Here is a 13,216-nt window from a genome sequence, read left to right on the forward strand (position 1 = left end):
GCAGGGAGCCTGCTTCTCCCTCTGCCTCTGTCTGCCATTCTGTCTGCCTGTGCTCCCTCTCTCCCTCTCTCTCTCTGATAAATAAATAAAATCTTTAAAAAAAAAAAAAACAGATTAGAAAGCATCTTGAAAGCAGCAAGAGATAAATGTCTCATAATGTATAAATGGTCCTTAGTAAGATTAATAGCTTATTTCTAATCACAGACTATGGGGGTCAGAGGCAGTGGAAAGACATATTCTAAACATTAGAAGGGGGAAAAAAACCCTACCAACCAAGAATTATATATCTAACAAAACTATGTCATTCAGCCATAGAGGAAAATACCAATACATGCTTCAACATAGAGGGACCTTGAAAATATTATGCTAAGTGAAAGAAACCAGACACAAAATGTACATTTCGTATGATTCCATTTATACAAAATATGCATCATAGGTAAATCCATAGAGACAGAAATAGATTAGTGGTTTGGGGGTGTGTGTGAGGGAAGTGGGAATGGAAGTGACTACTTGGTGAGTATGGGTTTTCATTTTGGGGTGAAGAAAATATATATAAAATGGAATTATAAAATTATAAAATGGTGATGTTTGGGGCGCCTGGTGGTTCAGTGGGTTAAAGCCTGTGCCTTCGTCTTGGTTCATGGTCCCAGTGTCCTGGGATTGAGCCCTGTGTCAGGCTCTCTGCTCAGCGGGGAGCCTGCTTCCCCTCTCTATCTGCCTACTTGTGATCTCTGTCTGTCAAATAAATAAATAAAATCTTTTAAAAAATGGTGATGGTTGCATTACATCCACAACACTGCAAATGTACTAAATGCTACTGAATTGTACAGTTTAAATGGTAAATTTCATGTTATGAGTATTTCACTGCAATCAAAGAAATAAAAGGAATCCTTTAAGATGCAGTGATAGAACATTAGGTAGTTTCTCAAACACACATGAAGAAATAAAGATCGCCCATAAAGGTAACTACATAGGTAAATGTAAAGACAGTACAAATGTAATTTTTCCTTGTAACTTCTTTTTCCCCATCTGATTTGAAAGACAACTGTAAAATGCAGCGATTGAAAGTCTAAGTTGATTGGCACACATGTATGAGAGGTAATTTGTGATAATAGCAGCATAAAGGGAGAGAAAATGGAACTATACAGGAGCAAAGTTTTGTATACCATTAAAACTAAATTGATATTGGGACGCCTGGGTGGCTCAGTTGGTTAAGCAGCTGCCTTCGGCTCAGGTCGTGATCCCAGCGTCCTGGGATCGAGTCCCACATCGGGCTCCTTGCTCCGCAGGGAGCCTGCTTCTCCCTCTGACTCTGCCTGCCACTCTGCCTGTGCTCGCTCTTGCTCTCTCTCTCTCTCTCTCTCTCTGACAAATAAATAAATAAAATCTTAAAAAAAAAAACTAAATTGATATTAATCCGACCTAGGTTGTTATACATTAAGATGTTAATAGTAATCCCAAAGGCAGCCACTGAGAAAATACTTTGAAAGTATATAGTAAAAGAAACATGAGAATTAAAATGATACATTAGACAATATCTATTAAACACAAAAAGATAGGGGAATAACTGAGGACCAAAAAAACATAGGACATACAAAAAATAAATATCAAAATGGGAGATATAAACCCTACCTTATCAGTAATTACATTAAATATAAATGAACTAAACTCTCCAATTAAAAGGGAGGGATTGACTGTGGCCTCAGCTGCAACTTCTTGCTAGACATGTTTCTAAAGACAAGAGAAACAAAGGCAAAAATGAACTATGGGGACCTCATCAAGATAAAAAGATTCGCACAGCAAAGGAAACAGTCAACAAAACCAAAAGACAACCAAAAGGATGGGAAAAGATATTTTAAAATGACATATCAGATAAAGGGCTCGTATCAAAAATCTATAAAGAACTTATCAGACTCAATGCCCAAAGAACAAATAATCCAATCGAGAAATGGGCAGAAGACATGAACAGACATTTTTCCAAAGAAGACATCCAAATGGCCAATAGACACATGAAAAAATGCTCAACATCACTTGGCACCAGGGAAGTACAAATCAAAACCACAATGAGATACCACCTCACACCAGTCAGAATGGCTAAAATTAACAAGTCAGGAAATTATGGATGTTGGCAAAGATACATAGAAAGGGGAACCCTCCTACACTGTTGGTGGGAATGCAAGCTGGTGTAGCAACTCTGGAAAACAATATGGAGGTTCCTCAAAGAGTTGAAAATAGAGCTACACTATGACCCAGCAATCACACTACTGGGTATTTACCCCAAAGATACAAATGTACTGATCTAAGGGATACCTGGACCCCAATGTTTATAGCAGCAATGTCCACAACAGCCAAACTATGGAAAGAGCCCTCATGTCCATCAGCAGATTAATGGATAAAGAAAATGTAGTATGTGTATACAATGGAATACTACTCAGCCCTCAAAAAAAATCTTGCCATTTCCAATGATGTGGATGGAACTAGAAGGTATTAGGTTAAGTGAAATGAGCCAACCAGAGAAAGATAATTATCATATGCTCTCATATGCAGAATTTAAGAAACAAAACAGAGGATCACAGTGGAAGAGAGGAAAAAATAAAGCAAAATTAGAGAGGGAGAAAATCATAAGAAACTCTTAACCAAAGGAAAGAAACTGAGGGTTACTGAGGGAGGGGGTGCGGGATGGGGTAACTGGGTGCTGGACATTAAGGAGGACACGTGATGTAAAGAGCACTGGGAGTTACAAGTGACGATGAATCACTGACTTCAACCTCCGAAACTAATAACAGATTATATGTTAATCAATTGAATTTAAATTTAAAAAATTAGAAATTAAATAAATAGTGATTGATCAATAGGGAAAAAAATCTACCTCATTCTCTGAAGCAAAAAATATAGCCTTAGATAAAAAAATATATAAATTTCTTGAGACTAGAATTGGTTGTTCACAGAAAAAGAATATCACATGGTCACAAGCACATTAAAATATACTCAACATCATTAGTCATGAAAGAAATATATATTCAGATCATAATAAATATTACTTTGTATACATTAGAAAGGATAAAATGAAAATTAAGAACAATACCAAGAAATATATATCTATTATGTATTATCTAATATATATCTAATTCTATATATAATAAGAATTAGAACAACCACTTAGGACAATTTTTTGGCAGTATTTACTAAAGTAGAATATGCATGCATACACTGTAATCCCAAAATTCCACTCCTCAACATATAGCCAACAGATATATATATATGCACCAAATAACATATTAAAAAACCTTCATAGTACGCTTGGCGTGAAGTCTGTTTGGGATTCCTTCCCCTTCTCTCTCTCAAATAAATAAATACTTTTTAAAAAAAGAAGGTAGATATTGACAGAATGGATAAAAAGATGATCCAATTATATATTGTCTGCAGGAAACTTACTTAGGTAAAAAGAGAGAGAAAGAGAGAAACATATAAGCAATTGAATCAGGTAGGAAACCAGGAGTCCATAAATACATAAATTGAGAGTTTGATACACACAGTTTCAAAGTGACTCCCTACAAACTACTTAGTAATTACAAAGCAGGAAAAGAGTAATTGCTTAATGTGGTGATTAAGCAGGGACTCAGAGGTCTACCTGCCAGGATCCAACTCTGAGCCCCACCACTTCCAAGCTGTGTGACCTCAGGCAAGTTGCTTCCCCTCTCTGTTTCTCACTTTCTTCATCTGTCAAGCACGATACTCACGGTCTCTTTCTCCTAGAGGTCTTGTGAGAATTGTCAAAGACAACCGGAACACACCTGCGATCCAACAAATTCAGATTTATTACTTGTTTCTACAAGGGAACCAAGAGGCACATGTAAGGGCTGTTACAACCCCATGACCAGCCCACAGTATTAAACCTCAGAAGAAGTGAGGTTTAATACCTAGTGTGAGGCAGGGTAATCGTCCCATTTCACAGGCGAGGAAACTGAGACCCTGACAAGGCAAGCCAATGGTCACAGGACTACAAAGGGGTGGGAACAGCGCCTCCGGACACCAGAGTTGACCACTCAGCTCTTGTCCCCACCCTCACGTCCCCTCTACTCCTTGTGTCAGCACTTTGTTCTTCCACCCACTGTTCTGGGCGGAAGCAATGTCCTGTTTCTTGTTCTTCTTCCTGAACCAGGGAGGAGCGTTCCCGAGGACGGGCTGCAAGGGCAGCACGTGGGGTTATAAAAACCATCCTCGGGAGAGGAGCCGGAGAGAACAGGAGAATGGCAGAAATGTGTGACTCCAAGGACCTGGGGGACCCCGGTGAGTCTGGGCCCCCACTCGGGGGTGATGGTAGGGAGGGCAGGACTCCAGGGTCCCCGGGGTGAGTCGGGGCTGCCCCCCAGCTCACAGCATGGCTTGGCAGGCTTCAAGAGCTCAGCTGACTGTGTTCTGTCCCGTTCAGAGGAGGAGATGTTTGGGGACAGGAGAGTAACGAAGAAATACACTGGTCTACTCAGGGGCTCAAAGATCTTGCCAGGTACCGAGGGGGGCGTTTTCAGGGCAGGCATCTGGGGAAGGAGCAGCTGGGGGTCCGTGTCCAGCATGGGTGGCGGGGCAAGGTCTGTCCCTGAGAACCTCGGCTCTGCCCATTTGCTGGTCCTGCAGGGTGTCTGACGCGGGCCCAGCTGCCTCTACTTCTTCTTCTCGTCTCTGTGGGCTTCTTCCTGCTCCTGGTGGCCACCCTGGTTCAAGGTGAGTCAGGGGCCAGTCTTGGGGCTCGTTAGGTGTTTGTCCTATTTCACAGTCCCCAGACCACAAAGGCTTGGGCCTGTGAGCTCCACGCCACCTGCTGTGTGACTGTGGGTTGGTTACTACCCCTCTCTGGGCCTGTGTGAGATGCAGCCCATCTTGCTCCACAGGGAATTTAGGCTCCCAGAAACCTTGAAACCAGATTCAACACGGGGTCAGGCCTACAACTGATGCTGATAAAGAGAACTTCTCGGGGCACCTGGGTGGCTTAGTGGGCTGGGCCTCTGCCTTCAGCTCAGGTCATGAATTCAGGTTCCTGGGATCGAGTCCCACATCGGGCTTTCTGCTCAGCAGGACGCCTGCTTCCCCCTCCCCGCTCCCTGCCTCTCTGCCTACTTGTGATCTCTCTCTCTGTGAAATAAATAAATAAAATCTTAAAAAAAAAAAAAAAAAAAGAGAACTTCTCTGCTCTCTTATAGTCTCTAGCGTTCGCCAGTCACTGCAGAAAGAGAAGTGGGACCATCAGCAGAGCCCCAGCCAAGGTGAAGAAGGGCCGAATGCAGGGTTTGGGGCCAGGGAGGGCTCAGAGGCAGTGAGACTTTGGATGAGCCACCGCCTGCCCCCTCCATCCCATCACCCTCCCCTCCCCCACCCTTCTGCCCCTCTGCCCCCACTGTGACCCTGACCCCAGAGGGTTGAAGTTGGGGAGGAGACTGGATCCGTGGAGGAGATCCTGGGGGTCAATGTCAGCAAGTCATTCTCCGAGTCTCTGTTTTTTATTTGCATAATAGACTCTTGGGGTCACTGTGCAATCTATAGATCGGCTCTCAGGGGCTGCTGTCTGCACTAAGCACACACTAGGTGCTTCCTAATAGAAGTCTCCTTCTCCCAGTGGGTGTGTCTCAGAAGCCCCCACGATCAGACCTGGATGAGATCCTCCAGCAGCTGACTTGGATGAATGCCACCCTGGGTAAGTGTCAGACACCAAAGCCGGGAGGGAGTTCAGGAACCACAGGTGGGGCTGGAACTCACTTTCTATGGTTCCCGCCCCAGGAAGGCAGGGCAGGGCAGAGCAGGGCAGGGATCTGTCCCTGGAACTGAGCTGACAGCTGAGCAGAGGGTTCTCCAGAGCTGACAGTGGTGCTGGGGGCCTGTCCGCCCTGCCCCCACTCTCCTCCCCAGCTGGCCTGTGCCGCCCCTGTCCCTGGAAATGGGAACTCTTCCAGGGAACCTGCTACTTCTTCTCCCAGACCCAGAACGTCTGGAAAGATGCCATCTCGGCGTGTCAGAACTTGAGGGCGCAGCTGGTGATCATCAACAGTACAGCGGAGCAGGTGGGCCGGGCAGGGTTCCCGTCGGGGGCGGGGCCGTGGGAGTGTCAGCCAAAAAGCCTTCTGTCCTTCCTCTGTCCTCCGAGAGATGGCGGCCCTGCGGAGCTGGGGAGGGGGAGCTGGGCAGGGAAGGCTTCCTGGAGGAGGCCCCAAGGTGGGCTTGGGAGGGTCGTGTGAGAGAACCTGCGTGGCAGAAGCCCACTGTGGACAGAGGGGGGGACTCAGCGCGCTCCCGAGACCGTACGCGATGTCTCCCCAGACGCAAGTGAACACAGTTCCACATGTGTGCGCACATGAACACACGGCCACGCACACACGCGCGTGGGAACACGTGCAGCTTGAGTCAGGGCTACAGGCTGGACCACAGGAGATCTTTCACGGGGCGGGGGGACAACCGTGGGGATGCGGGCAGGCAGGGCCGGTGACATCTTGCTGCCCCCCCACCCCCGCCCCGCCGCCGCCCCAGAAATTTCTGAAGTCTTGGAATACGAAAAATAACCAGCGCACCTGGATCGGCCTCAGTGACCACCACAATGAGGGGTCCTGGAAGTGGCTGGACAACTCCCCCGTACAGCTCAGGTGACCAGCTAGAGGACATAGCCCTGAGGGGGGGGGGGGGGGGCTTGGGCAGGGAAACCCAAGCCAGGGGCCCTGGGTCGCTTGATTGGAAAACATCACCTGATGAGCCTGGTGGAGAGGCAGAGTCCTGGTTCCATCCCAGCGGGGAGAGCCCGACTCTATCATCCTAGGCATGGGCCCAGGAGTCTGCATTTTTTGCTTTGCCAGAGCTGATTCCATGGAAGGGGTGTTTGAACCCTCATTTTTGAAAGCAGCACCTCTGAGTCCTTACCCCTCTCTGGCTGGTGCTTGGACTTTTAGTGCCCAAAGTCAGGGACCTGCTCTTGGTGGGGGGGGGCAGGGTTGGGCTCCGGGTGGAGTAGAGGGGCTGATAGCTGCCACGGTGTTCACAGCTTCTGGAAAGAAGGGGAACCCAACAACCACGGAGACGAGGACTGTGTAGAATTATACAGCGAAGGCTGGAACGACAACCGATGTAGCGTGGAAAACTTCTGGACGTGTGAGAAGCCCTCGTCCCCCTGCCCTGGCTCCTGAGGGTCGATGCGCCCTGCTCTCCACCTGCCTCTAGAGATCAGGCAGCTTGGGCATGCGTTCTGCTCCTTTCTCTGGCCCTTTCTTTCTGTTTCTCCCTCTGGTGATTTGCCATCCTCCTCCTGCATGGAGGTCTTCGTGATTCCGAGGGAGAGTCTGAGACCCCTTCTCCTCTAAGACCTGTCCCTCCATAGGGTAGAGACCTCTCCCTTCTATTGACGGACTCGACCCCCCCCCCCGCCAGCCCCCCATGACATCCCCTTAATAAAGTTGCACATGGCATTATGTGCCCCATGGAACGTATGTCTATTTTTAAAACGGTTTTATTTATTTATTTATTTGAAAGAAAGAGAAATAGTGAGAGCGAGAGAGAGAGAGCACAAGCAGGGGGAGAGGGAGAAGCAGGCTCGAGCCCGATGCAGGACTCGATTCCAGGACCCCAGGATCACGACCTGAGCTGAAAGCAGACGTTTGACTGACTGAGCCACTCAGGTGTCCCTTATGTCTATTTTTTGAAACTGTTTAAGTGACTATAGTTTTACACTATATACTATACTTCATATTTCATACTATAATTTAATATATTATGTTTGATAGTAACTGAGACATTGTTGTCTTTCAACATGTTTCTCTCTACTACTGTGTATTTTCTTTCTTTCTTCTTTTTTTAAGATTTTGTTTATTTATTTGAGAGAGAGAGAGATAACGAGCAGGAGATAGAGGAAGAAGTAGGCTCTCTGCTGAGCAAGGAGCCTGATGCAGGGCTCGATCCCAAGACCCTGGGATCATGACCTGAGCCGAAGGCAGACACTTAACTGACTGAGCCACCCAGGATCCCCTTGTATATCTTATTTCTCAGATACAGTTTTGAATTAATTTGTAATTTTGGTTGGGAATGTACATGTATACATATAGATATGTACATGTCTGTCTGTCTGTCAATCTATGTGTTCATTCATTCCTGAACACATCATCTCATTACAAGGTACCTTTCTTTTCTTTTTCTTTTTAAAAGATTTATTTATTTGTTTATTTATTTATTTATTTGACAGACAGAGGTCACAAGTAGGCAGAGAGGCAGGCAGAGAGAGAGGGGGAAGCAGGCTCCCTACCAAGCAGAGAGCCTGGTGCGGGGCTCGATCCCAGGACCCTGAGATCAGGATCTGAGCCAAAGGCAGAGGCTTTAACCCACTGAGCCACTCAGGCACCCCGATTCAAGGTATCTTTAAAATGTCCTTCAGGGGCACGTGGGCAGCTCAGTGTTTAAGAGCCTGCCTTTGGCTCAGGTCCTGATCCCAGGGTCCTGGGATCAAGCCTTGAGTCAAGCTCCCTGCTCGGCAGGAAGCCTGCTTCTCCCTCTCACACTCCCTCTTCTTGTGTTCCCTCTCTCTCTGTCAAATAAATAAATAAAATCTTTAAATTTTTTTAAATAAATAAACAAAATGTCCTTCTGTAAAGTTTTGTGACTTTATTCATGCAAATTTTAAAAAAAAAAACGTAATTTCTGAGTGTGTGTGTTAGTTTCCTATTGATGTTGTAACAAATCACCACAAACAGGGGCTTAAAACAACACAAACGCATCTCTTACAGTTCCCCACCTTCAGTCTCTTTTTTAAAAAAAGTGTTTTATGTATTTATTTGACAGAGAGAGAGATCACAAGTAGGCAGAGAGGCAGGCAGAGAGAGGAGGAAGCAGGCTCCCCGCTGAGCATGGAGCCCGATGCGGGACTCGATCCCAGGACCCTGAGACCATGACCGGAGCCGAAGGCAGAGGCTTAACCCACGGAGCCACCCAGGCGCCCCCCCACCTTCACTTTCTTATTGTCTTCCTGTCCTTAACCTTTTGACAAGTACTGGTCAGTTGTTTTACAGACTGTCCCCCAATTTGAGTTCATCTGTGTTGTTGGTTTTTTCTTTTCTTTTTCTTTTCTGTTTGTCTCCCTTTCATAATTACACTGAGGTTAGTCATCATTTTTGGCAAAAATACCACAGCGGGGATGTTGTGTCCTTCCTAGCGGCACATCTCAAGGATTACGCGATGTCCATATGTCTTGATATTAGCTACGCTCTCCACAATTGCTCGGTTAAGGTGTGACCGCCACTTTCCTCCACTCCTAGGTTCATGTTTCCGCCCCCCTTGGTAATGAGTAAATATCTTGTGAGGAAATACTACGAGACTTCGGAAATACTCCATTTTTCAAAAAATTCCCATCCATGGGGCACCTGGGTGGCTCAGTGGGTTAAGCCGCTGCCTTCGGCTGGGGTCATGATCTCAGGGTCCTGGGATCGAGCCCCACATGGGGCTCTCTGCTCAGCGGGGAGCCTGCTTCCCTCTCTCTCTCTCTGCCTGCCTCTCTGTCTACTTGTGATCTCTCTCTGTCAAATAAATAAATAAAATCTTTTTAAAAAAAAATTCCCATCCACTCATTTTGGCATATGCACAGGAAAAGACCAGCACGACCTCCCCCATCCAACGCCCCCTCCAGACACACAGTGTAAGGTTACAGAATTAAATTATTGATAACAGCGGTGTCTCGTAATGGATCGTCTATGACAATTATTACTGTGGGGGTTTTTTGGTAGAGGTTTTCTTAATTATTATTTATTTGTTTTAAGATATTATCTTTACGTCATCTTACGCCGACTGTGGGGCTTGGACTCGTGACCTCGAGATCAAGAGTTGCTTGTTCCAACAACTGAGCCATCCAGGAGCCCCTATACCTTTATTTATTTATTTATTTGACAGAGAGAGACACACTGAGGGAGGGAGCACAAGCAGGGGGAGTAGGAGAGGGAGAAGCAGGCTTCCCGAGGAGCAGGGAGCCCGATGCGGGGCTTGATCCCAGGACCCTGGGATCATGACCCCAGCGGAACACAGACACTTAACTACTGAGCCACGCAGGCGCTCAACCCCTCCAGTCTATTAATGGCAATTCTGTAAGAAAGAACTGTACCTTCTCATCCATTTATTTATATTCACTGATTTATTTCGATAAGTATGGATCAAAGATATGTATTTTGTTCCATGAATTATAGTCCAACCCAATCATTTCTTTTTCCTTTTTAAATTTTTTATTTTTAAGTAACCTCTGCACACAATGTAGGGCTTGAACTCACGACCCAAAGATCAAGAGTCCCACATTCTACTGACCGAGCCAGCCGGGCACCCCACAACCATTTCCTTTCTTGCTCAAATTGTTCCAGCTTTGGCCATTAAGAATTCCTTCAGGGGGCGCCTGAGTGGCTCAGTCAGTTTACTACCTTCAGCTCAGAGCATGAGGTCCTGGGATCGAGCCCCATATTGGGCTCCATGCTCAGCAGGGAGCCAGCTTCTCCCTCTCCCTCTGCCCCTACGCCCACTCTCGCTCTCTCTCTCTCTCTCTCAAATAAATGAATATATAAAATCTAAAAAAAAAAAAAAAAAGACAAGAAACTCTGTCCCCACCAAACGCTAACACCCCATCCCCCTCGCCCCGTCCCAGATAACCTCTGTTCCACTTTCTGTATCTGCCTTTGCCTATTCCAGGAACTTCATATAAGTGGAATTACACAAGATCTGTTTTTTGTGAGTCTGGCTTCTTTTACTTGGCATAATGTCTTCAAGGTTAAACTGTGTGCTAGCCTATGTCAGAGTTTCCTTCCTTTTTATGGCTGAATAATATCCCATTATATGAACATACACATTTTGTTTATCCATGAATCTGTTGATGGATACCTGGGTCGCTTCCACGACCGGGTGCTGTAAATGGTGCCGCTATGAACCTGGATTTAAGGATCTGTTGGAGTCCTTCCTTTTAAATCATGTGGATGCATACTTAGGAATTGCTTAATGATCTGATAACGTTAGGCATAACATTTTCTTTTTAAGATTTTATTTATTTATTTGACAGACAGAAACACAGGTAGGCGGAGAGGCGGGGTGGGGGGGGAGCGGGGGTTGGGGCGGGAAGCAGGCTCCCTGCTGAGCAGAGAGCCTGATGCGGGGCTCGATCCCAGGATCCTGGGATCATGACCTCAGCCAAAGGCAGAGGCTTTAACCCACTGAACCACCCAGGTGCCCCTAGGCATAACATTTATTTTATTTTATTTTATTTTATTTTATTTATTTGACAGAGAGAGAGATCACAGTAGACAGAGAGAGAGGGAAGCAGGCTCCCCGCCCAGCAGGGAGCCCGATGCGGGACTCAATCCCAGGACCCTGAGATCATGACCCGAGCCGAAGGCAGCGGCCCAACCCACTGAGCCACCCAGGTGCCCCAGGCATAACATTTTTTATAAAGATTATTTATATATTGATTTTGAGGGAGAGAGAGAGCAGAAGAGGAGGAAGAGGGAGGGCAAGTGATCTCAACCAGAGATGCCCTGCTGGAGCTCAGAGCTTAGTGCAAGCCTCGAACCCCAAGACCCCAAGATCATGACCTGAGCCAAGACCAAGAGTCGGATACCTGACCGACTGTGCCGCCGAGGTGCCCCCTGTATGCATAACATTTTGAGGAACTGCCGAACTGTTTTCTGCAGCGGTCATGTCATTTTATGTTCCCACTGGCAGTGCTTGGGGGCTCTCTTTTCTCCTCGCCAATACTGGTTGTTTTAATTTTTTTCATAATAACTATCCTAGTAGGTGTGGAGTGGCATCTCATTGTGGTTTAGGTGTGCTTTTTTTTTTTTTTTTTTTTAAGATTTTATTTATTTATTTGACAGAGAGAGATCACAAGTAGACAGAGAGGCAGGCAGAGAGAGAAGGAAGCAGGCTCCCTGCCGAGCAGAGAGCCCGATGTGGGACTTGATCCCAGGACCCCGAGATCATGACCTGAGCCGAAGGCAGCGGCTTAACCCACTGAGCCACCCAGGCGCCCTTAGGTATGCTTTCGATTTGGGGGCGTCCATTGCTCTAGATCTTCTTGGAGGGCAGAGCTAGGAAATAAATGCGTATACAATAACTGATACACACACACACACACTTCTATGTTTGTTTCTGTATCTACTTATCTGTGTACCTCTATTAAACACTGTGAGTTCAGGGGACACCTGGCTGGCTCAGCAGGTAGAGCATCTGACCCTTGATCTCGAGGTTGTGAGTTTGAGCCCCATGCTGGGTGCAGAGATTACTTTGAAAAACAAAAACAGGGGCGTTTTTGCCTGACCCTCGGTGGCTCAGTGAGTTAAAGCCTCTTCCTTCGGCTCAGGTAGTGATCCCGGGGTCCAGGGATTGAGCCTGCTTCCTCCTCTCTCTCCCTCTGCCTGCCACTCTGCCTACTTGTGATCTCGGTCTGTTAAATAAATAAAAATCTTTAAAAAGAAAGATTTCATCTGTTTATTTGAGAGAGAGAGCTAAATGCTTAACTGACTGAACTACCCAGGTACCCCACCTTGGCCCTATTTTTCTTCTTTCTCAGTGTCATTGTTATTCTTCGATGTTTTCCTGCCTCTCTCCACTGCCCTTTATCAAATTTTTGTTGGGGTCTGTTCTCTCTTGAGTACCTTACAATTTATTCTATATACCTGAGATAATTTTGCCTTTTTATTCCATTTCTTTCCTGAGTTGGTTGGACTCTCTCTTCATTTATTTTGGCCCACGTCAGCATTTTAGACTTTTTTTTTTTTTTTTTTTTCCAGAGAAAGCGCAGGAGAGGGAGCACGTGATTGGGGTGTGGGCAGAGGGAGTGGGAGAGAGAATCTTAAGCAGGCTCCACACTCAGCATACAGCCTGGCTTGGGGCTCGATCTCATGACCCTGAGATCATGCCCTGTTCTGAAACCTACAGTCCAATGCTTAACCAATCAAGCCACTCAGGCCACCCCTGAATTTTTGATGTAAGGAGATTTTTTTCCCCCCTTATCCGCAGATGCCTGTTGGACTACACAGTATTGAACCGTTTGGAGCATTGACTTACAAAATCCTTCTACTTCTTGACTCTTTTCTGGGGTGCTTTTGCCCTAGTCCTTTTATGTGGATTTTCATTTCCTGAATTTTTGCAATTACTCTCTGTGGGCTGAACTATGTTCCTTTAGTTCATTTTTTTTTTTTTTTTTTTTTTTTTTTTTTTTTTTTTTTTT

General features: G+C 46.1%; 1 protein-coding gene across 2 annotated transcripts; it reads left to right on the plus strand.

Annotated features, from left to right (window-relative positions):
* Window positions 1-4,145: 4,145 nt before the first annotated feature.
* On the plus strand, window positions 4,146-7,463 carry CD209 (CD209 molecule). 2 transcript variants are annotated; one of them, XM_059387700.1, is made up of 8 exons: window positions 4,146-4,290; window positions 4,394-4,507; window positions 4,636-4,722; window positions 5,199-5,261; window positions 5,612-5,689; window positions 5,902-6,053; window positions 6,517-6,629; window positions 7,022-7,463. In XM_059387700.1, exons 1-8 carry the CDS (start codon window positions 4,251-4,253, stop codon window positions 7,161-7,163), a joined length of 789 nt encoding a protein of 262 aa, XP_059243683.1. In that variant the 5' UTR covers window positions 4,146-4,250; the 3' UTR covers window positions 7,164-7,463. The 2 variants fall into 2 exon arrangements, with proteins under 2 accessions (XP_059243683.1, XP_059243684.1); XM_059387701.1 differs by having other exon boundaries at window positions 4,148-4,290; window positions 4,433-4,507.
* Window positions 7,464-13,216: the final 5,753 nt, after the last annotated feature.

Source organism: Mustela nigripes, chromosome 2 (genome assembly GCF_022355385.1).
Source record: "Mustela nigripes isolate SB6536 chromosome 2, MUSNIG.SB6536, whole genome shotgun sequence".
Lineage (NCBI taxonomy): Eukaryota > Metazoa > Chordata > Mammalia > Carnivora > Mustelidae > Mustela > Mustela nigripes.